The sequence below is a fragment of the Chiloscyllium plagiosum genome, unplaced genomic scaffold (assembly GCF_037043375.1).
Source record: "Chiloscyllium plagiosum isolate Xiang-an unplaced genomic scaffold, Cpla_swu_hap1 HiC_scaffold_39, whole genome shotgun sequence".
Taxonomy (NCBI): domain Eukaryota; kingdom Metazoa; phylum Chordata; class Chondrichthyes; order Orectolobiformes; family Hemiscylliidae; genus Chiloscyllium; species Chiloscyllium plagiosum.
In genome coordinates, this window is record NW_028270177.1 from 41,090,730 (window position 1) to 41,115,085 (window position 24,356).

Sequence of the window (24,356 nt, forward strand, 5' to 3'; positions counted from 1 at the left end):
GGAGGGGGCGCGGCGCGAGAGAGAGGGAGGGGGCTGCCGCGCGGCGAGAGGAGGGAGGGGCGGCGCGCGAGAGAGAGGGAGGGGCGCGCGCGCGAGAGAGAGGGAGGGGCGCGCGCGCGAGAGAGAGGGAGGGGCGCGCGCGCGAGAGAGGGAGGGGCGCGCGCGCGAGAGAGAAGGAGGGGCGCGCGCGCGAGAGAGAGGGAGGGGCGCGGCGCGCGAGAGAGAGGAGGGGCGCCGCGCTCGAGAGAGAGGGAGGGGCCGCGCGCGAGAGAGAGGGAGGGGCGCGGGCGCGCGAGAGAGAGAGGGAGAGGGGCGCGCGAGAGAGGAGAGGGAGGGCGGGGGGAGAGAGGGGCGCGGAGAGAGAGAGAGGGAGGGGCAGCGCGCGAGAGAGAGAGAGGGAGGGAGCGCGCGCGAGAGAGAGAGAGGGAGGGACCGCGCGCGAGAGAGAGGGAGGGGCGCGCGCGCGAGAGAGAGGGAGGGGCGCGCGCGCGAGAGAGAGGGAGGGGCGCGCGCGCGAGAGAGAGGGAGGGGCGCGCGCGCGAGAGAGAGGGAGGGGCGCGCGCGCGAGAGAGAGAGGGAGGGGCGCGCGCGCGAGAGAGAGAGGGAGGGGCGCGCGCGCGAGAGAGAGGGAGGGGCGCGCGCGCGAGAGAGAGGGAGGGGCGCGCGCGCGGAGAGAGAGGGAGGGGCGCGCGCGCGAGAGAGGAGGGAGGGGCGCGCGCGAGAGAGAGAGAGGGAGGGGCGCGCGCGAGAGAGAGAGAGGGAGGGGCGCGCGCGAGAGAGAGAGAGGGAGGGGCGCGCGCGAGAGAGAGAGAGGGAGGGGCGCGCGCGAGAGAGAGAGGGAGGCCGGGGGAGGGGGGGCGCGCGCGAGAGAGAGAGAGGGAGGGCGCGCGCGAGAGAGAGAGAGGGAGGGGCGCGCGCGAGAGAGAGAGGGAGGGGCGCGCGCGAGAGAGAGAGGGAGGGGCGCGCGCGAGAGAGAGAGAGGGAGGGGCGCGCGCGAGAGAGAGAGGGAGGGGCGCGCGCGAGAGAGAGAGGGAGGGGCGCGCGCGAGAGAGAGAGGGAGGGGCGCGCGCGAGAGAGAGAGAGGGAGGGGCGCGCGCGAGAGAGAGAGAGGGAGGGGCGCGCGCGAGAGAGAGAGGGAGGGGCGCGCGCGGAGAGAGAGAGGGAGGGGCGCGCGCGAGAGAGAGAGGGAGGGGCGCGCGCGAGAGAGAGAGGGAGGGGCGCGCGCGAGAGAGAGAGGGAGGGGCGCGCGCGAGAGAGAGAGGGAGGGGCGCGCGCGAGAGAGAGAGGGAGGGGCGCGCGCGAGAGAGAGAGGGAGGGGCGCGCGCGAGAGAGAGAGGGAGGGGCGCGCGCGAGAGAGAGAGGGAGGGGCGCGCGCGAGAGAGAGAGGGAGGGGCGCGCGCGAGAGAGAGAGGGAGGGGCGCGCGCGAGAGAGAGAGGGAGGGGCGCGCGCGAGAGAGAGAGGGAGGGGCGCGCGCGAGAGAGAGAGGGAGGGGCGCGCGCGAGAGAGAGAGGGAGGGGCGCGCGCGAGAGAGAGAGGGAGGGGCGCGCGCGAGAGAGAGAGGGAGGGGCGCGCGCGAGAGAGAGAGGGAGGGGCGCGCGCGAGAGAGAGAGGGAGGGGCGCGCGCGAGAGAGAGAGGGAGGGGCGCGCGCGAGAGAGAGAGGGAGGGGCGCGCGCGAGAGAGAGAGGGAGGGGCGCGCGCGAGAGAGAGAGGGAGGGGCGCGCGCGAGAGAGAGAGGGAGGGGCGCGCGCGAGAGAGAGAGGGAGGGGCGCGCGCGAGAGAGAGAGGGAGGGGCGCGCGCGAGAGAGAGAGGGAGGGGCGCGCGCGAGAGAGAGAGGGAGGGGCGCGCGCGAGAGAGAGAGGGAGGGGCGCGCGCGAGAGAGAGAGGGAGGGGCGCGCGCGAGAGAGAGAGGGAGGGGCGCGCGCGAGAGAGAGAGGGAGGGGCGCGCGCGAGAGAGAGAGGGAGGGGCGCGCGCGAGAGAGAGAGGGAGGGGCGCGCGCGAGAGAGAGAGGGAGGGGCGCGCGCGAGAGAGAGAGGGAGGGGCGCGCGCGAGAGAGAGAGGGAGGGGGCGCGCGCGAGAGAGAGAGGGAGGGCGCGCGCGCGCCGAGAGAGAGAGGGAGGGGCGCGCGCGAGAGAGAGAGGGAGGGGCGCGCGCGAGAGAGAGAGGGAGGGGCGCGCGCGAGAGAGAGAGGGAGGGGCGCGCGCGAGAGAGAGAGGGAGGGGCGCGCGCGAGAGAGAGAGGGAGGGGCGCGCGCGAGAGAGAGAGGGAGGGGCGCGCGCGAGAGAGAGAGGGAGGGGCGCGCGCGAGAGAGAGAGGGAGGGGCGCGCGCGAGAGAGAGAGGGAGGGGCGCGCGCGAGAGAGAGAGGGAGGGGCGCGCGCGAGAGAGAGAGGGAGGGGCGCGCGCGAGAGAGAGAGGGAGGGGCGCGCGCGAGAGAGAGGGAGGGGCGCGCGCGAGAGAGAGGGAGGGCGCGCGCGAGAGAGAGAGGGAGGGGCGCGCGAGAGAGAGAGGGAGGGGCGCGCGAGAGAGAGAGGGAGGGGAGCGCGAGTGAGAGAGAGGGGGGAGCGCGAGTGAGAGAGAGGAGGGAGCCGCGAGTGAGAGAGAGGGAGGGAGCGCGCGTGAGAGAGAGGGAGGGGCGCGCGCGAGAGAGAGAGGGAGGGGCGCGCGCGAGAGAGAGAGGGAGGGGCGCGCGCGAGAGAGAGAGGGAGGGGCGCGCGCGAGAGAGAGAGGGAGGGGCGCGCGCGAGAGAGAGAGGGAGGGGCGCGCGCGAGAGAGAGAGGGAGGGGCGCGCGCGAGAGAGAGAGGGAGGGGCGCGCGCGAGAGAGAGAGGGAGGGGCGCGCGCGAGAGAGAGAGGGAGGGGCGCGCGCGAGAGAGAGGGAGGGGCGCGCGCGAGAGAGAGGGAGGGGCGCGCGAGAGAGAGAGGGAGGGGCGCGCGCGAGAGAGAGGGAGGGGGCGCGCGAGAGAGAGAGGGAGGGGCGCGCGAGAGAGAGAGGGAGGGGCGCGCGAGAGAGAGGAGGGAGGGGCGCGCGAGAGAGAGAGGGAGGGGCGCGCGAGAGAGAGAGGGAGGGGCGCGCGAGAGAGAGAGGGAGGGGCGCGCGAGAGAGAGAGGGAGGGGCGCGCGAGAGAGAGAGAGGGAGGGGCGCGCGAGAGAGAGAGGGAGGGGCGCGCGTGAGAGAGAGGGAGGGGCGCGCGTGAGAGAGAGGGGGGAGCGCGAGTGAGAGAGAGGGGGAGCGCGAGTGAGAGAGAGGGGGGAGCGCGAGTGAGAGAGAGGGGGGGAGCGCGAGTGAGAGAGAGGGGGGAGCGCGAGTGAGAGAGAGGGGGGAGCGCGAGTGAGAGAGAGGGGGGAGCGCGAGTGAGAGAGAGGGGGGAGCGCGAGTGAGAGAGAGGGGGGAGCGCGAGTGAGAGAGAGGGGGGAGCGCGAGTGAGAGAGAGGGGGAGCGCGAGTGAGAGAGAGGGGGGAGCGCGAGTGAGAGAGAGGGGGAGCGCGAGTGAGAGAGAGGGGGAGCGCGAGTGAGAGAGAGGGGGGAGCGCGAGTGAGAGAGAGGGGGGAGCGCGAGTGAGAGAGAGGGGGGAGCGGCGAGTGAGAGAGAGGGGGAAGCGCGAGTGAGAGAGAGGGGGGAGCGCGAGTGAGAGAGAGGGGGGAGCGCGAGTGAGAGAGAGGGGGAGCGCGAGTGAGAGAGAGGGGGGAGCGCGAGTGAGAGAGAGGGGGGAGCGCGAGTGAGAGAGAGGGGGGAGCGCGAGTGAGAGAGAGGGGGGAGCGCGAGTGAGAGAGAGGGGGGAGCGCGAGTGAGAGAGAGGGGGAGCGCGAGTGAGAGAGAGGGGGGAGCGCGAGTGAGAGAGAGGGGGGAGCGCGAGTGAGAGAGAGGGGGGAGCGCGAGTGAGAGAGAGGGGGGAGCGCGAGTGAGAGAGAGGGGGGAGCGCGAGTGAGAGAGAGGGGGGAGCGCGAGTGAGAGAGAGGGGGGAGCGCGAGTGAGAGAGAGGGGGGAGCGCGAGTGAGAGAGAGGGGGGGAGCGCGAGTGAGAGAGAGGGGGGAGCGCGAGTGAGAGAGAGAGGGGGGGGGAGCGCGAGAGAGAGAGGGGGGAGCGCGAGAGAGAGAGGGGGGAGCGCGAGAGAGAGAGAGAGGGGGGAGCGCGAGAGAGAGAGAGAGGGGGGAGCGCGAGAGAGAGAGAGAGGGGGAGCGCGAGAGAGAGAGAGGGGGAGCGCGAGAGAGAGAGAGTGGGGAGGCGCGAGAGAGAGAGAGTGGGGAGCGCGAGACGGGGGGGGGAACACGAGAGAGAGACAGGTGAGAGGGAGAGCACGAGCATGCGTGAGAGAAATAGACAGAAAGCAATTGCAAGGGACAAGGTAATGGAGGATGATTCTGGGAGACTTCAGTTAGGTCACCATGACAGAAAAGGGATTGCAGCGGATCGGATGTTCAACAGGAGGAAGAGCATCCAGAAGGTGGCTGTAAGAAGTGACTGAGGAGGGGTCTGGGAGAAGTTGGCTCATAAATGAGAAGGTGTCATGGTGGACCCAGTGTCAAAGAGCAGTGAATAACTCGTGGGAGTGAGCGAGGAAAGAGCCCAAATGAAAGAAAAAGTTTGTAAGAGAAAAAGGAGGTGGGGTTCGTGGGCGACAGAGACATAGATGTGCTGCAGTTTCATTGTATGATGCTGCACAAAGGATTATAGGGTGGCAGAGGGAGCATAGTCTGAATAGTTTGCCCATTTTTCTCTAACTTGTGGCTGTTACCCTTTAAACTGGAAACATCTTGTATGTATTCCCTCATTCCATCAGAACTTGCACAATTATTTAATTAGCATCACTGTTTGCCATTATTTGTATAATAAGCAACACCTTTCTAATCCGGTGTAAAAAAAGTGGTCCAATAGCATTCTTTTCTCCCAAGATGACTTGCCAGCATTGAGCTATTAAATCACTGAACACTAGCTCCACTGAGCAGACACTAATCATTCCTTTATTTGAATCCAGATCCCCAAACTAGCTGCTCTACTCAGATCTAGGCCATGGCAGGAAACTCCCAGGAGAACAGAAGGAAATGTCTTAAAGATGTCCTCAAAGGATCTCTGAAGAAGTTAAAACTTCAAGTCGACTCAGGGCAGTCCTTGCTTGTGACTGACCAAAATGGAAAAGGAGCATATGGAGAGGCAGGGAACACAGATTTTATGGGGATCAACCAGAGGGAGATGAGACATTGAAGGGAGTGCACAAACCTTCAAACAATGCCATGTACCCAACCATCCAAACACCAGCTGCCCTATATGTGGCAGAGTCTGAAGATCACACATGGGATTTATCAGATGTCTCAGAACCTACTGAATTGAGTGAGAGCAGGGCAACCTAGATCCTGAGAAGGCAAACCCCATATCAGTGCTAAATATCACATTTCACTGAGACCTAAATTCAAATAATGATGGATGCTTCAATTTCAAGAGTCCCCAGTACAAAGTATTGAAAGTAGACAGGAACCACAGTTAACAGTTAAGCATTCAGAGTGACTGACCTGTTTAGGATATCCTACCCACACCTCCCACGTGTCGTAAAACCATGGCTTCTGTAACAGAATAGTAAAATGCAGCATTAGCATCATTAACAAACACTTCAATCATCTGCACAGTGATTAAAGGGAGCACAAGGTAAATAAACAAGGCAACCTAAATCTCTTCTTTACACTGAGAGTGACAGTGCAAGAACTGTTAATTTTCTGTCACCAGTCACTGCCTCAATGTCTCTCATCTTCAAGACTATTGTATTGGTTCAAAGTACAGTCATTGGTTCTTCCTGGGATGATGCAGTTGCCAATTTGTGCAAAACCGGAGTTTGAAATGTTAATAGGCTCTCTGCACACGAGTGTAGGGGACTCACTGAAACCATGTTTTATTTTGTCACAGGGCTGTACACTAATTTGACCCAAATAAACCATTTGGAGTGAATCAACTTATATAATAAAGAGAACAAACATCATTTATTTGGTGCTGCTCATGCAGGAAATGCCATAAAGGGCTTTCCAGGAGTGAAATGGTGGGACACAGAACGAACTCAATTTCACTAAAAGATCCAAATTTAAATAGCATCAAAAGATTTTTAAATGTTCCCAGCACATACATTGAGCACTTACTGTGCAGTTAATTAAATGCAGTGGAAAAAGCCTGCATTGTCATATACCATTTTTAATTTTAGACATCCATTGCATGTGTTAAACTATGCACAGCACACTCGGATTTTAGATAGAACATAGACAGTACAGCACAGTACAGGCCATTCAGCACACAGCGATGTTGTGCCGAGCATTTATTTTAATCTAAGATCAACCTAACCTCCACAGCCCTCAAATTTACTGCTGTTCCTGTGGTTGTCCAGCAGTCGCTTAAACGTCCCTCATGTCTCTGGCAGTGCATTCTATGCAACCACCACTCTCTGTGTAAAGAACCTACCTCTGACATCTCCCCTATACCTTCCTCCAATCACCATAAAATCATGACCCCTCGTGACAGCCATTTCTGCCGTGGGAAAACGTCTCTGGCTATGCAACTCTAAGTTGAATAAGGAGCTGAAATTGGCCTATCGTAAAAATGTTACGCCAGTTGTTATGGGGGATTTCAACATGCAGGTAGACTGGGAGAATCAGGATGGTATTGGACCTCAAGAAAGAGACTTTGTGGAGTGCCTCCGAGATGGGTTCTTAGAACAGCTGGTGCTGGAGCTACCAGGGAGAAGGCAATTCTGGATCTGGTATTGTGTAACAAACCAGAATTGATCAGGGACCTCGAAGTGAAGGAGCCATTAGGAGGTAGTGACCATAATACAATAAGCTTCAATCTGCAATTTGAAAGGGAGAGGGTACAGTCGGTAGTGACAATATTTCAGTTGAACAAAAGGGAACTATGGAGCTATGAGGGAGGAGCTGGCCAAAGTTCAATGGTGCAATACCTTAGCAGGGATGACAGTGGAGGAACAATGGCAAATATTTCTGGGCATAACGCAGGAGATGCAGGATCGGTTCATTCCAAAAAGGAGGCAGGGGTGGCCGTGGCTGACGAGGGATGTTAAGAAACATATAAAGTCAAAAGAGAAAAAGTATAACATAGCAAAGATAAGTGGGAAAACGGAGGACTGGGAAGCTTTTAAAGAACAACAGAGGATTATTAAGGAGGAAATACACAGAGAAAAAATGAGGTACGAAGGTAAACTGGCCAAAAATATAAAGGGGGATAGTAAAAGCTTTTTTTAGGTATGTGAAAGGGAAAAAAATGGTTAAGACTAAAATTGGGCCCTTGAAGGCAGAAACAGGGGAATATATTACGGGGAACAAAGGAATGGCAGAAAAGTTGAATTGGTACTTCAGATCTGTGTTCACTGGGGAAGACACAAGCAATCTCACTGAGGTAACAGTGGCTGAAGGACCTGAACTTGAAGGGAATTTATATTTGCCAGGAATTGGTGTTGGAGAGACTGTTAGGTCTGAAGGTTGATAAGTCCCCAGGGCCTGATGGTCTACATCCCAGGGTACTGAAGGAGGTGGCTCGATAAATCGTGGATCCGTTGGTGATTATTTTCCAGAGTTCGATAGATTCAGGATCAGTTCCTGCAGATTGGAGGTTGGCTAATGTTGTCCCACTTTTTAATAAAGGAGCGAGAGAGAAAGCAAGAAATTAAAGACCAGTTAGTCTGACCTCAGTGGTGGAAAGATGCTGGAGTCTATTATAAAGGATGGAATTACGACACATCTGGATAACAGTAATAGGATAGGTCAGAGTTAGCATGGATTTATGAAGGGGAAATCATGCTTGACTAATCTTCTGGAATTTTTTGAGGAAGTAATCCTGAAGATGGACAAGGGAGATCCATTGGATGTAGTGTACCTGAACTTTCAGAAAGCCTTTGATAGAGTCCCACATAGGAGGTTAGTGAGCAAAATTAGGGCACATGGTATTGGGGGCAAAGTACTGACTTGGATTGAAAATTGGTTGGCTGACAGGAAACAAAGTAGTGATAAACAGCTCCCTTTCGGAATGGCAGGCAGTGACCAGTGGGGTACTGCAGGGATCAGTGCTGGGACCGCAGCTTTTTACAATATATATTAATGATATAGAAGATGGTATTAATAGTAACATTAGCAAATTTGCTGATGATACAAAGCTGGGTTACAGGGTGAAATGTGAGGAGGATGTTAGGAGATTATAGGGTGTCCTGGAGAGGTTAGGTGAGTGGACAGATGCATGGCAGATGCAGTTTAATGTGGATAAATGTATGGTTATTCACTTTGGTGGCAAGAACAGGAAGGCAGATTACTACCTAAATGGAGTCAAGTTAGGTAAAGGGGCAGTACAGAGAGATCTGGGTGTTCTTGTACACCAGTCAATGAAGGTAAGTATGCAGGTACAGCAGGTAGTGAAGAAAGCTAATAGCATGTTGGCCTTCATATCAAGAGGGATTGAGTATAGAAGCAAAGAGGTTCTTCTGCAGCTGTACAGGGCCCTGGTGAGACCACACCTGGAATATTGTGTGCAGTTCTGGTCTCCAAATTTGAGGAAAGACATTCTGGCTATTGAGGGAGTGCAGCGTAGTTTCGCGAGGTCAATTCCTGGAATGGCGGGACTATCTTATGTTGATAGATTGGAGCGACTGGGCTTGTATACCCTTGAGTAGAAGTCGGAGAGGAGATCTGATTGAGACGTATAAGATTATTAAAGGATTGGACACTCTGGAGGCAGGAAACGTGTTTCCGCAGATGGGTGAGTGCCGAACCAGAGGACACAGCTTAAAAATAAGGGGTAGGCCATTTAGGACAGAGATGAGGAGAAACGTCTTCACCCAGAGAGTGGTGGCTGTGTGGAATGCTCTGCCCCAGAGGGCAGTGGAGGCCCAGTCTCTGGATTCATTTAAGAAAGAGTTGGATAGAGCTCTCAAGGATAGTGGAATCAAGGGTTATGGAGATAAGACAGGAACAGGATACTGATTAAGGATGATCAGCCATGATCATAATGAATGATGGTGCAGGCTCGAAGGGCAGAATGGCCTACTCCTGCACCTATTGTCTATTCTATCTATGCCTCTTGTACACCTCAATCAAGTCACCTCTCTTCCTTCTTCTCTCCAGTGTGAAAAGCCCAAACTCATTCAACCTCTCTTCATAAGACAAGCTCTCCAATCAAGGCAGCATCCCATTAAATCTCCTCTGCACCCTCTCGAAAGCAATTACATCCTTCCTATTATGAGGCAACCAGAACTGGATACAATATTCCAAGTGTGGTCTAACCAGGATTTTATAGAGCTGGAGCAAATCCTCGCGGCTCTTAAACTCAATCCCCCTGTTAATGAAAGCCAAAACACCATACGCCTTCTTAACAACCCTATCAACTTGGGTGGCAACTTTGAGGGATCAATGTACGTGGACTCAAAGATCTCACTATTCCTCTACACTGCTAAGAATCCGGTCTTTAACCCTGTATTCAGCCTTCAAATTTGATCTTCCAAAATAAATCACTTCACATTTATCCAGATTGAACTCCATCTGCCACTTCTCAGCCCAGCTCTGCATCCTGTCAATGTCATGTCGTAGCCTGCAATAGCCCTCAACACTATCTACAATAGCACTGACAAACTTACTAACCTAACTGTCATCGGCAAACTTACTAACCCACTCTTCCACTTCTTCATCCAACTCATTTATAAAAACTGCAAAGAGCAGAGTCCCTAGAATAGATCCCTGCGAGACACGACTGGTCACTGGCCTCCAGGTGGAATACTTTCCATCAATTACCACTCGTCGTCTTCTTTCAGCCAGCCAATTCTGTATCCAGTCAGCCAAATTTTCCCTGTATCCCATACCTCCTAACGTTCTGAATGAGTGGGGAACCTTATCAAATATCTTACAGAAATCCATATACACCACATCCATTGCTTGACCTTCGTCGACTTGTCTTTTCACATCCTCAAAGAACTCAATAAAGCCTGTGAAGCATGACGTGCCCCTCACAAAGCCATGCTGACTTCCAAATGGTCATAAATCCTCTCTCTCAGAATCCTTTCCAATATCTTGCTTACCACAGACATAAGACCAGCTGGTCTGTAATTTCCTGGAATTTCCATATTCCCTTTCTTGAACAGAAAAACAATATTTGCCTCCCTCCAATCATCTGGTACTAGTGTGGTGCTGGAAAAGCACAGCAGGCCAGGCAGCATCCAAGGAACAGGAGAATCGACGTTTCGGGCATAAGCCCTTCTTCAGGAATGAGGAGGGTGTGCCAAGCAGGCTGAGATAAAAAGGGAGGGGGAGGGGAATTTGGGGGAGGGGCGCTGGGAATACAATAGGTGGAAGGAGGTGAGGGTGATAGGCCGGAGAGGGGGTAGGGGCGGAGAGGTCGGGAAGACGACTGCAGGTCAAGAGGGCAGTGCTGAATCTGGGGGTTGGGATGCTCTTCCTCAAGGCGTCGTGTGGCCAGGGTCTGGCGATGGAGGCGGCCAAGGACCTGCATGTCTTTGGCAGAGTGGGAGGGGGAGTTAAAGTGTTCATCCACGGGGCGGTTGGGTTGGTTGGTGCGGGTGTCCCAGAGGTGTTCCCCTGAAACGTTCCGCAAGTAGGCGGCCTGTCTCCCCAATGTAGAGGAGACCACATCGGCTGCAGCGGATACACTAAATGATGTGTGTGGAGGTGCAGGTGAATTTGCGACGGATATGGAAGGATCCACTGGGAGGGAGGTGAGGGAGCAAATTTTGCACTTCTTGTGATTGCAGGGGAAGGTGCCGGGAGTGGAGGTTGGGTTGGTGGGGGGTGTGGACCTGACGGAGGGAGTTGCGGAGGGAGTGGTCTCTCCAGAATGCTGATAGGGGAGGGGAGGGAAATAGATCCCTGGTGGTGGGGTCTGTTTGGAGGTGGCGGAAATGACGGAGGATGATACGATGTATCCGGAGGTTGGTGGGGTGGAAGGTGAGGACCAGTGGGGTTCTGTCCCGGTGGCGGTTGGAGGGGCGGGGCTCAAAGGCGGAGGAGCGGGAAGTGGAAGAGATGTGGTGGAGAGCATCGTCAACCACGTCTGTGGGGAAATTGCGGTCTTTGAAGGAGGAGGCCATCTGGGTTATACGGTATTGGAATTGGTCCTCCTGGGAGCAGATGCGGCAGAGGCGAAGGAATTGGGAATATGGGATGGCGTTTTTCTAGGGGGCAGGGTGGGAGGAGGTGTAGTCTAGGTAGCTGTGGGAGTCGGTCGGTTTGTAGTAAATGTCCGTGTTGAGTTGGTTGCCCGAGATAGAAATGGAGAGGTCTAGGAAGGGGAGGGAGGAGTCTAAGATGGTCCAGGTAAATTTGAGGTCGGGGTGGAAGGTGTTAGTAAAGTGGATGAACTGTTCAATCTCCTCGTGGGAGCACAAGGTAGCGCCAATACAATCATCGAAGAAGCAGAGGAAAAGGTGGGGGGTAGTGCCAGTGTAGCTGCAGAAGATGGACTGTTCCACATATCCGATGAAAAGGCAGGCATAGCTGGGACCCATGGCTACTTCTTTGGTTTGGAGAAAGTGGGAGGATTGGAAGGAGAAGTCGTTAAGAGTGAGGACCAGTTCAGTCAGTCGAAGGAGGGTGTCAGTGGAAGGGTACTGGTTGGGTCGGCGGGAGAGGAAGAAGCGGAGGGCTTCGAGGCCTTCGTGATGGGGGTTGGAAGTGTATAGGGACTGGATGTCCATGGTGAAGATAAGGCGTTGGGGGCCGGGAAAGCAAAAATCATGGAGGACGTGGAGAGCGTGGGTGGTGTCCCGAGGTATGCAGAGATGAGTTCAGTGGGGCAGGAGCAGGCTGAGACAATGAGTCGGCCAGGGCAGTCAGGTTTGTGGATTTTGGACAGGAGGTAGAAACGGGCGGTGTGGGGTTGTGGGACTATGAGGTTGGAGGCAGTGGATTTAAACCAGGACAGCTTAGCAGAATTTTAAAATATTTTTAGTTCAAAGCTTTTGAATGTAGTTCGATGATGAATTGACTGGTATCAGATACAAGAATACTTTCTCTCAGAAAAATAACTGTTCAGAACAGTCAAGGGGATAAATTATCTCTAAGCCCTGTAGTTTGTGAAAGCCTCCAAACCAAGGTTGTTGGTTAGAACTCTGTATTGGTTATTAAGAATGGAGAGAAGTCTAAGAGCTCAGTTATGAGAGTCCAAAAATAATGCAGGAACTGATTACACAACCTTACCACAAGATACGAAACTCCAGTTCCTCAGTCCCGCTTTCTATTCTTAGTAGACTACACCAACAAGAAATATTTTCTCTCTCTCTCTCCAGCTATTACTCACTCAGTCTGCAAACCTGCTTCTTGAGCAACTAAGCCTATGTCACTTTTTGATTTGGGAAGTCACCTCTGGAGCTCTGCCCTTTGATTCATTCCCCCCCCCCCCCACCCCGGTTTGCTCTGACTGACCTTGTCCCTCAGGCATTTATCCTTGACCGATACTGATAAGAAGCAATTAAGTTAATCTATAGATTTGATAGGAAAGGTAAATTTCTCTGGATTTTGATTAACTGTAAAGTGACGATGTCAGGAGTAAATGGGATTTTGTTTTTTGCCACTTTGTTGAAATCTTTTAAAACGGTTATATTTAAAGAGTGTTTTTGTATTATTTATTTTTGTTGCGTTCATGTAGCTTCGGTTTTTTAAATTAAAACTGAATTTGTTGCCTGGCGTGCTCATCTTTCAGTGAAAGATTGCTACTTTAAAGTCTAAAAAATGACTTATCAAGCCATTCTGGGATCTGACTTGCCCAGTGGTAACATCAGCGAGATCTTAACAACTTTCTCTTGCATTTCCTATAGTGGTGTGTAAAATAATATAGAGTGATTTACAACTAGTTTCCCAGACATGTTCCAAATGTTTCACATCCTGTACATTGGCTGCATGATAAGTGCTTTTAGTGAAGACAGTTCTGGGATAGGGCAAATATAGCCACATTAATACAGAGTTCAGTGTAACTGGGACCATGGTCTCATCCAATAGCCAACCTCACTAACATTCTGCTACTGCTCCCTGGTGTGGACAGCCTGTGACAGGTGGAACCCTTGGCAATACAGGGCTGACCATTCCCCTGGTGATCAGAAATAGTGTCACCAAGCTCAACAAAGTTAGTTTATTAGGTTCGCTTTTGAAGGTGTTGAGTGGATTGCGTTAGGTCTCATTCACATGTTTATGGCGAATGCCCACTCTTTGGGCTGGTAAAATGTGGAGAAAGTGAGGTCTGCAGATGCTGGAAATCACAATCAACGTGTGTGGTGCTGGAAAAGCACACCCGGTAAGATAGCATCCGAGGAGCAGAACAGTCAACGTTTTGAACGAGCTCTTCATCAGGAATGAGGGGTGGCCCAAGGGAGCTGAGAGATAAATGGGGTGGGTGGGGACTGGGGGCAAGGTAGCTGGGAATGCGATTAGTAGATGAAGGTGGGGGGTGAAGGTGATAGGTTGAAGAGGAGGGTGGAGTGGATAGATGGGAAGGAAGATGGACAGGTAGGACAGTCCAAAGGGTGGTGCTGAGTGGAAGGGTGGATCTGGGATAGGGTGGCGGGGGGGAGAGGAAGTCAGGAAACCAGTGAAATCGGCATTGATCCTAAGTGGTTGGAGGTCCCAAGACAGAAGATGAGGCGTTCTTCCTCCAGGTGTCGGGTGGCTAGAGTTTGGCAGTGGAGGTGTCCAGGACTTGCACGTCCTTGGCGGAGTGAGAGGGGGAGTTGAAATGGTCGACCACAGGGCAGTGGGATTGTTTAGTGTGCATGTCCCAGAGATGTTCTCTGAAACGTTCTGCAAGTTAGCATCCTGTCTCCTCAATGTTCAGGAGACCACATCAGGAACAACAGACACAGTAGATGCCATGTGTGGAAGTACAGGTAAATCTCTGTCAGATGTGGAAGGATCCTTTGGACCTTGGACAGAGGTGAGGGGGGAGGTGTGGGCACAGGATTTGCACTTCTTGCGGTGGTAAGGGAAGGTGCTGGGAGTGACGGGTGGGATGGTGGGAAGCGTGGACCTGACAAGACAGTAGTGGAGCGAATGGTCTCTGCATCGGATAAAATAGTGTGGCTGTTTAATAATTTGCATAAATCTACTGGAGTCAGGAAAATACGTCAGCTGCCCAATAAACAACAGCATCAAAACAACAGATCATGTGTTACATGCATTCAATACACCACATATGCTTTAACTTCTGTGGCCATAAGTGCCAAATGTGCTCCAAACGTGCTCCAAACTTATTGTGAATGATAACTTTGTGGAGCTGGGAAAGAAACTTGAACAGATCAAGATTGTTGAAGATTTGATCAAGATTGATATGTGCTGGAAATTTTGGGAAACATTAAGATTGGTAAGTCCCCAAGGCTGGATGAGATTTATCCCAGGCTGCTCCGGGAAGCAAGAAAGGAGGTTGCTAAGCCGCTGGCGAAGATCTTTGCTTCCTCACGGGAATCGTACTGGTGGACTGGAGGGAGGCAAATGTTGTTCCTCTTTTCAAGAAGGGGATTAGGGAAATCCCTGGCAATTACAGGCCAATCAGTCTTAAGTCTGTGGTCAGCAATGTTTTGGAAATAAATGAGGGATAGGATTTATGACTATTTGGATTGCAATCAGCATGGCTTTGTGAGGGTCAGATCATGCCTCACAAATCTTACTGAGTTCTTTGAAGAGGTGACAAGACAGGTCGACAAAGGTCGAGCAATGGATGTGGTATATACAAACTTCAGCAAGGCATTTGATAAGGTTCCCCGTGCATTTAATAAGGTTCCTCGTAGTAGGCTCATTCGTAAAGTCAGGAGGTATGGGATACAGGGAGATTTGGCTGTCTGGATTCAGAATTGGTTGGCTGACAGAAGGCAGAGAGTGGTTGTAGATGGAAAGTATTCTGCCTGGAGGTCAGTGAGTGGGGTCCTGCAGGGCTCTGTTCTTGGGCCTCTGCTCTTTGTAATTTTTATAAATGACTAGGATGAGGGGGTTGAGAGGTGAGTGAGTAAATTTGTCGATGACTCAAAGGTTGGAGGTGGCGTTGATCGTATTGAGGGCTAGTGCAGGCTGCAGCGCGATATAGGCAAGATGCAGAGCTGGGTTGAGAAATGGCATATGGAGTTCAACCTGGACAAATGCGAAATGATGCATTTTGGAAGGTAGAATTTGAATGCTGAATATAGGATTAAAGACAGGATTCTTGGCAGTGTAGAGGAACAGAGGGATCTGGGTGTTCAAGTACATAGGTCCCTCAAAGTTGCCACCCAAGTGGTTAGGGCTGTTAAGAAGGCGTATGGTATTTTGGCTTCCATTAACAGGGGGATTGAGGTTTTGCTGCAGCTGTACAAGACCCTGGTGAGACTACAGTTGGAATAGTGTCCACTTCTGGTTGCCCTCCTACAGAAAAGAAACAGTAGCTTTGGAGAGGGTGCAAAGAAGGCTTACCAGGATGCTGCCTGGACTGGAGAGCTTGCCTTACGAAGAGAGGTTGATTAAGTTCGGACTTTTCTCTCTGAAGAGGACGAGAAAGAGAGGTGACCTAATTGAGGTATGCAAGGTAATGAGAGGCATGGATAGAGTCAATAGCCAGAGACCTTTTCCCAGGGCAGGATTGACTGGGACAAGGGGTCATAGTTTGAAGATATTAGGAGGAAGGTATAGAGGAGATGTCAGAGATAGGTTATTTACACAGAGTTGTGAATGCATGGAATGCGTTGCCAACAGTGGTGGTGGAAGCAGAGACGTTAGGGACATTTAAGCGACTGCAGGACATGCACATGGGCAGCAGTGAATTGAGGGGTGCGTAGGTCAGGTTGTTTTATTTTAGATTAGGAGTAATCCATGACACAACATTGAGGGCCCGAAGGGCCTGTTCTGCACTGTAATTTTCTATGTTCTATCTGTGTGACTAAACCCCAATGGTATTAATTTGTATCAAAGCAAGTAGTGAAATTACTTACATCAATCAGGACAGCAATACCACCAATAAATGCCAGGAGGTAAAATGTACATCGCCAGCTGGAAAATAAGCAAACAATTCATACATCAGAACAACTTCGCTTAAAAACAAACTGACAGCAAAGGGCATATGTACACACACACACACACACAGTAAAGCTGTTGGGTCTATTTTATCAGTATTGCCTTTTTGAAGCAGCTTTCTAACTAATCCCACTTCCTGTCCATTCCTTGTTGCTCAGTGTATTATCCCCAGGTAGTATTACACATTGACATCAGACCCAAGTGTTGTTGGAGAACCGAAACCAAGAATCACAGCCACATTAGGAGAACAATGGTTTTCCACTCTTGCTCATTACAGGTGCAAAACCACATCCCCTAACCAGCTTTAAAAAACATAATTGCACAGAAGTTGAAAATCTAAAATCGAGTGGATCAGGTAGCATTAAGATATCGACATTAGTGGCTGCCTCCTTGGAAAGGTGGTTTCCTTAACAGATGCCACCTGCCTGGTGCAATTATAAGGGGACTGTGGAAATGGCAAGGAGAAAGAGTTAACGCCCCTCCATCTGGCAGAATAAAAATCAAAGTGCACACACTTTTGTCGAGTGATTTAATGTCCACAACCAGGAACTTTCATTCAAATCAGAATGATAATGGAGAAGGCAAGTTTGAGATTTCTTTACAACAGGGTTCATAATATGAAAACTCTCAATACATAGTTTTCAGAGATGTATCAAACTCTATCCTTACTGTTACATTATTGAAAGACCATTCCATAAATCCACTGCCTTATTCTAGCCTGTCTTCTCCACCTGCTTTTCTGTACATGTCGCTCTCCTCTTTCTCATTCTTAACTTCATCCTGCTGTACTAATTTTATCCAGTGAGGGCCAGCTCCATAACATCATAAGGTTGGTCCAGGGTACTGAAGCCCTTACATACGTGGGGTGGCACGGTGGCTCAACGGTTAGCACCTCAAAGTGTCGGGGACCCGGATTCCACCTTTGGGTGATGGTCTGTCGGGAGTTTGTGCTTTCTCCCTATGTCTGTGTGGGTTTCCTCCAGGTGCTCTAGTTTATGCCCAGAGGCGAAAGATATGTAGGTTAGATGGATTGGCCATGCTAAATTGCCCATAGTGTCAAGGGATGTATAGGTTAGCTGGATTAACCATGGAATATGCAGGGGAGAATCTGGATGGCATGTCCTTCAGAGGATTGGTGTAGACTCAATGGGTCAAATGGCTTGCTTCCACATTGCAGGGATACTACGATAATGACCTCCTGTCTGCTCAATATCTCTGGGATCAACCCTGTGTTGACACAGTATGGCCAAGCTGTAGAGACAGGTGAATTTCAATGGACGCTTTTACCCTAAACGTTCAGCCTTGACCTTGGTCCCCAAATTCAGAATTAAATAACTATCCTTTCCCAAAAAAACAGAACACTCCAAAGTAACTAATCCATTAATTAAGGACAAAGCTCTTATTTTAACAGCTAATGATACCTGGAATTACAACTGCAGAATACTACTTAGCAGAGGCTAACCACATTCTACCGTTCAACTGATTTACACCTTCCTCTGTATTATGACGTGGAGGTCAAACCCTTCTGTTAATTAAAACTAAAACACTCATAGAAGCTTGTCTCACCTCGTAAACTGTTAAAAGCGTGAGTGAGTGAAAGAAAACCCACTGTTTAAAATAAAATCAACAATTTATTTTCCGAACACTATACAAAAACTATTAACAAACTTAAGCCCGCCTTTTCTTAACAAACCATCATCTGACTCCAACTCTACAAAAATGCTGCTCCAATAACACAATTACTAAACATTAAATAACGTAATCTCTCCAAGTTTATACAGTTTCTTTTGTCTTCCTTCCATCCTTCCAAATCTGCTGTTTTCTTCTGTCCTTCCGATTCTGCTGTCTTCTCCCTGGGCCGTCTATGAGTTTTTATACTGTGACTCTCTTTGCATAAAATTCTTTGGTACCTTTAATAGTTGGTGCTTTCTGAGATTTCTTTCAGAGCTGTTGGCTCTATTTCAGTGGCAGTTGCTCTCCCCCCGATTTTCAAAAACACTCATTGTTATACCCCTGATTATATCGGAATTTCTTACAGCCCGATTGGTTTCAGGCTGTCAACATCATCAGATTCAAAGATGAGCTTTGAAGGGAGTGTTTGGTTTGAATCAATTAGTCAGATTTGAATTGACGAAACAGTAACCAAAACTCAGGTATCCATTTATAGAGTCATAGAGGTGTACAGCATGCAAACAACCCGTCCATTCTGACCAGACATCCCAACCCAATCTAGTCCCACCTGCCAGCACCTGGCCCATATCCCTCCAAACTCTTCCTATTCATATACCCATCCAAATGCCTCTTAAATGTTGCAATTGTACCAGCCTCCACCACGTCCTCTGGCAGCTCATTCCATACACATACCACCCTCTGCGTGAAAATGTTGCCCCTTAGGTCTCTTTTATATCTTTCCCCTCCCACCCTAAACCTATGCCCTCTAGTTCTGGACTCCCCAACCCCAGGGAAAAGACTTTGTCTATTTATCCTATCCATGCCCCTCAAAATTTTGTAAACCTCTATAAGGTCACCCCTCAGCCTCTGATGCTCCAGGGAAAACAGCCCCAGCCTGTTCAGCCTCTCCCTGTAGCTCAGATCCTCCAATCCTGGCAACATCCTTGTAAATCTTTCCTGAACCCTTTCAAGTTTCACAACATCTTTCCGATAGGAAGGAGACCAGAATTGCACGCAATATTCCAACAGTGGCCTAACCAATGTCCTGTACAGCCGCAACATGACCTCCCAACTCCTGTACTCAATACTCTGACCAATAAAGAAAAGCATACCAAACGCCTTCTTCACTATCCTATCTACCTGCAATTCCGCTTTCAAGGAGCTATGAACTTGCACTCCAAGGTCTCTTTGTTCAGCAACACTCCCTAGGACCTTACCATTAAGTGTATAAGTCCTGCTAAGATTTGCTTTCCCAAAATGCAGCATCTTGCATTTATCTGAATTAAACTCCATCTGCCACTTCTCTGCCCATTGGCCCAGATCCTGTTGTAATCGGAGGTAACCCTCTTCGCTGTCCACTACATCTCCAATTTTGGTGTCATCTGCAAACTTACTAACTGTACCTCTTATGCTCGCATCCAAATCATTAATGTAAATGACAAAAAGTAGAGGATCCAGCACCGATCCTTGTGGCACTCCACTGGTCACAGGCCTCCAGTCTGAAAAACAACCCTCCACCACCACCCTCTGTCTTCTACCTTTGAGCCAGTTCTGTATCCAAATGGCTAGTTCTCCCTATATTCCATGAGATCTAACCTTGCTAATCAGTCTCCCATGGGAGAGTGAGAGCGAGAGAGAACGAAAGAAAAAGAACGAAAAAGAGAGGAAGGAAGGAACAAAAAGGGAAAAACGAAAGAGGGGAAGGGAAGAGAAGGGAAGGGAAGAAGTATAGATGGAGTCAGTGGATAGAAGGCTTGTTCGTGAGATGGACTGGCTGTGTTCACAATTCTCAAAGGTTTCTTACAGTCTTGGGAGGAGCAGTTGCTATACCATGTTGTGATGCATCCAGATGGGATGCTTTCTATGATGCATCCATAATAATTGGTAATAGTAGTATATATTGGTAGTACTATACAAGTAATGGAAAAATCAAAAAGAAGGATTAGTGCAAGCATTTGAGTGAACACCTGTACAGTGTACAATTCTGAATTGTGGAGTTTGGTGTACTCAACTTCTCATTTTAGATCAACAAAGACAAAAGTAGAAAGAAATCTCAATATTTTAATGAAGAGGAATCTTGTGCACACATTGCAGAAAACAAGATTCCTAAAGCAATACGTAGAGAACCCGACTCGGGAGGTTGCAACACTGGACATCCTCTTCGGAAGCGAAGTCCGGTAAGTGACTGAAGTGTCAGTCGGAGAGCACCATGTGCGCCAGAGACCCGGGTTCAATTCCCGACTCAGGCAACTGACTGTGTGGAGTTTGCACGTTCTCCCCGTGTCTGCGTGGGTTTCCTCCGGGTGCTCCGGTTTCCTCCCACAGTCCAAAGATGTGCAGGTCAGGTGAATTGGCCATGCTAAATTGCCCGTAGTGTTAGGTAAGGGGTAAACGTAGGGGTATGGGTGGGTTGCGCTTCGGCGGGTCGGTGTGGACTCGTTGGGCCGAAGGGCCTGTTTCCACACTATAATGTAATCTAATCTAAATGCAGGCAATTGGAACTAACTGAGAGGGCACCATGGTTAGCATGGCCCAGTTGGGCCAAAGAGCCTGTTTCCATGCTGTATTACTTGATGACTCCATAACTAGCGTGCAACTGCACAAGGTATTAGCGAGACCGCAACTGGAGTATTGCGTACCGTTTTGGTCCCCTTACTTGAGGGGACATTTAACTGCATTGCAGACAGTTCAGAGGAGGTTCATTCAATTGATTCCAGAGACGAGGGGTTTTTCTTGTGAAGAGAAATTGAATAGTTTAGCCTTTAGACTCTGGAGTCAAGAATGAAAGGAGATTTACAGAAGAGGTGGTGCTGAAGATCCTAAAACACAAAGGATAATAAATCCCCAGGACTTGATCAGGTGTCTTTGTGGGAAGCTCGGTAAATGAATGCTGGCCCCTTGCTTTGACATTTGTATCATAGAGAGCCACAGGTGAAGCGCCTTAAGACTGGAGGTTAGTTAATTATTTAAGAAAGGCTGCCAAAAAAAAGCCAAGGAACTATAGACCAGTCAGCCTTACGTCAGAGGTGGGCAAATTGTTGGAAGGAATTCGGAGAGGCAGGATTTAGATGCATTTGGAAAGGCAAGGATTGATTAGGGACAGTCAACATAGCTTTGTGCATGGGAAATAGTGTCTCACTAACTTTATTGAGTTTTTTGAAGCAGTGTGTTCTGGACCAGACCAAACCTCCTCAAAATATTCAGAAGCTAGTCTAGACTATAACTTTTTCTTATTTTAAAAAAGGTAAATGTAAACTGTTGCCTTCCAGATGCAATTAAATTCATCAAACTACTGGATTTAAAGCAAAACGTACTTCATTCATCCACTTCAGTTAAAATACAACAATAACAGAAGAACTTAGAATCACTTAACTCTATTGGAAAACTTAACAGAATACGGTAACTATTACTAATTAACTGTTCCAACATAGTAACTTCTCATAAACGCACCCTTGGCAAAAGGCAAGTTCAGAAAGGTGTTTGTTCCACATGGAACTCCAATAGTAGGAGAGGAACCTCCAGCTGTTGGCCGTAACTGCAGGGGGTGGGGGGAGAATATATCTTCCACTTCAAACCCCAACAGCAATTGCTGAAAATAGGAATCAAAAGTCCTGGTTCTGAGAGTTTGACCACACCCATTCAAGTTGCTTCCACTGTTTCAACTGAAACCCAAGGCCTCACAAACTGTTAACTCTAGTGGCTCTGATAGATTACACAACTGCTCGGTCTTAAAACTTCCCAATAAATAAATAAATAAATAAAATGGACAAACTACACCTCTTAAAGCCACAGAATCGTCACAGGTGACAAAGCAGATTGACGAAAGTAGAGCAGTAGATATTGTCTCTATGGACTTCGCAAAGCATTCAACAAAGGTTCCACATGGTAGATTGGTTAGTAAGATTAAATTCATGGGATCCAGGGAAAGCCGGCCAACTGGATACAAAATTGGCTTGAAGGTAGGAGACGGGGTGGTGGTAGACTTTTCAGACTGGAGGCCTGTGACCAGTGATGTGGCACAAAGATCAGTGCTGGGTCCATTCCTTTAAGTCAGTTATATAAATGATTGGGATGTGAGCATAGGAGGTACGGTTAGCAAGTTTGCAGATGACACCAAAATAGGTGACATAGTGGAGAGTGAAGAAGGTTACCTCAGAGTACGACAGGACCTTGATCAGATGGGCCAATGAGCTGAGCAGTGGCAGACAGAGTTTAATTTAGATAAATGTGAGGTGTTGCATCTTGGTAAGGCAAACGAGCGCAGGACTTAGAGTCAATTGTAGGGCCCTAAGTGGTGTTGCCAAATAAAGTGATCTAGTGGGTACAAATACATAGTTCCTCGAAAACGCTGTCACAGATTGACAGGGTGGTGAAGGCAGTGTTTGGCACGCTTGCCTTCATTGGTCAGAACATGGAGTATTGGAGTTGGGACTTCATGTTGTGGCTGTACAGGACAGTGGTGAGGCCACTTTTAGAATGCGGTGTACAATTCTGGTTGCCCTTCTTGAGGAAGGATGTTGTTAAATTTCAGGGTGCAGAACAGATTTACAAGGATGCCAAAACTCAAGGGCATAGGTTTAAGGTGAGATTTAAAAAGGACCCAAGGGGTAAATTTTCATGCAGAGAGTAGTGAGAGTATGGAATGAGCTGCCAGAGGAAATGGTGGAGGTGGGTACAGTTACAACATGTAAAAGGCATTTGGATGGGTATATGAATAGAGCGGGATATGGGCCCAAAATGCTGGCAAATGGGCCTTGGTCAGATTGGGATGTCTGGTTGGCATGGGCAAGTTGGACTAAACAGTCTATTTCCATGCTGTAGGACTCTATTTGATGGAGGTATACAAGATGCTTAAAGGGATTGATAAAGTAGGTGTAGAAAGAATGTTTCCTCATGTGGGGCAATCTAGAATAATAGATCATAATTTTAGGATAAATGGTAGCAGATTTAAAAAGAGATGAGAAAAAATTACTTTTCTCAAAGGCTCATGAATCTGAGAAATTCATTACCCCAGAGTGCAGTGGATACTTAGACATTGAGTAAGTCTAAGGAGCAGATAGACAGATTCTTAATTAGCAATGGGTTGAATAGTTACGGAGAGTGGGGAAGAAAGTGGAGTTTAAGCCAAGATGAGAACAGCCATGATCGTAACTGTGGAGCAGACTAAGGAGCTACTCCTAAGTTTTATGTCGTCATACTTGAATCATGAAGTGTGACGTCTCAAAATGTGACATGACCCATATTGTTATAATTGCTGCAACTGTATTCGTGTTTAAAGACACAGACCATCTCCTGTTCTAGTTTGTGTAACAGATTGTACTAGCTTTAGGAGAAAGGGAGGAAGAGAAATCTTGGGGACTGATTTAGCAGCGTTAGTACAGACGTTTACCCATTAGAAATGTAGGAATGTGAGCAAAAACACAGAATCCACATGGACAGAGGTAAGGAGGATGTGGTCCAATTCTGTACATCTTTTCACAAGTCCCAACACAGTGGTGATGAGGTCAGAGAAAACTGTTGGGAGGTACAATATAGCTCTAATTCTGGTTGATTAGAACTATTCCAGGACAGCTTACCCTTCATTATCTTTATCCAAAATGGAAAATAATTTGGCAAGTTGTTGGACTCCTTCCTAGAATGGCTGTGTAACAAGAGATAACACTGGAAAATTGCATTAATCAATCCAGAAGAAGAAAAACCAACTCTGAGTTATGTTGTGGCACGTTCGCATCGTGTTGTTTGTCTGTTAGGCATCTGCTATCAAGGATCATGGTTCCTGGCATTCCTTTTTTATCTGTTCTTTTGACATCATTCAGAGAACAGAAATCAAGATCACATACTGGATTATCAACCCCATGCTCACAGGGATCAGATTTACGAGAGGAGGAGGAAACCAACAATCAATCCCATTCCTGGATACAATTGGAGAAAGAACACAATAGTGAATGCACTACAGAAGTGTACAGTAAAGCCACACACAGCAACCAGGTCCGGGATTACAACAACCACCACCTAGACACACACAAGAGAAGCTGCATTAGGACCCTATTCAAAAGGGCTACAACACTGCAGAATTTCCAACCTATAAAGAGACGAACCCCTCTATAGAGTATTCACCAAGAACAGATATCCCTGCAACTTCATCCACAGATACCTAACAGACAAACATGACAAGGACATGCCATGAGCTAACTTACTAGCCACGCTTCCTTCCATAAAAATGTCTCGGAACTGACAGCCAGGCTTCTCTAATCGTTGGGATTCATGACAGCCCATAAACCCAAAACCATGCTCAGGCAATAACTCACCAGGTCAAAAGACCTGACACCCATCATGTGCAAGGCAAACATAATTTACAAGATTCCACGCAAAGACTGAATGAAACACTAAATAGGACAAACAGCAGACAACTAGCAATCTGCATGCACAAATACCAACTCGCCATAAACACCATGACCAGCTGTCCCAAGTAGCCCCACACACAGATGACCAAGACCACAAATTCTACTGGGTCAACACTATGATAATAGGACAAGCAGAGGACAGTCAGAGAATTTCTAGAAGCATGGTACTCACCCACAGACTCCATTAACAAGCACATGGATCTACACCCAATTTACCGGCCACTACATAACCAACCGGAACCAGCAACCAGAAGCAGTATGAACAGAAC

At 49.7% G+C, this 24,356-nt stretch overlaps 1 protein-coding gene across 1 annotated transcript in view; it reads right to left on the minus strand.

The window, feature by feature from the left end:
- Positions 1–24,356, minus strand: part of cers3a (ceramide synthase 3a) — a 96,555-nt gene that overhangs the window by 35,392 nt on the left and 36,807 nt on the right. The window contains exons 5-6 of the mRNA XM_087981335.1: positions 15,931–15,988; positions 5,507–5,557 (exon numbers count right to left, since the gene is read on the minus strand). Of these exons, the coding sequence (XP_087837461.1) occupies positions 5,507–5,557; positions 15,931–15,988 (109 nt within the window). The remainder of the gene's footprint in view (positions 1–5,506; positions 5,558–15,930; positions 15,989–24,356) is intronic.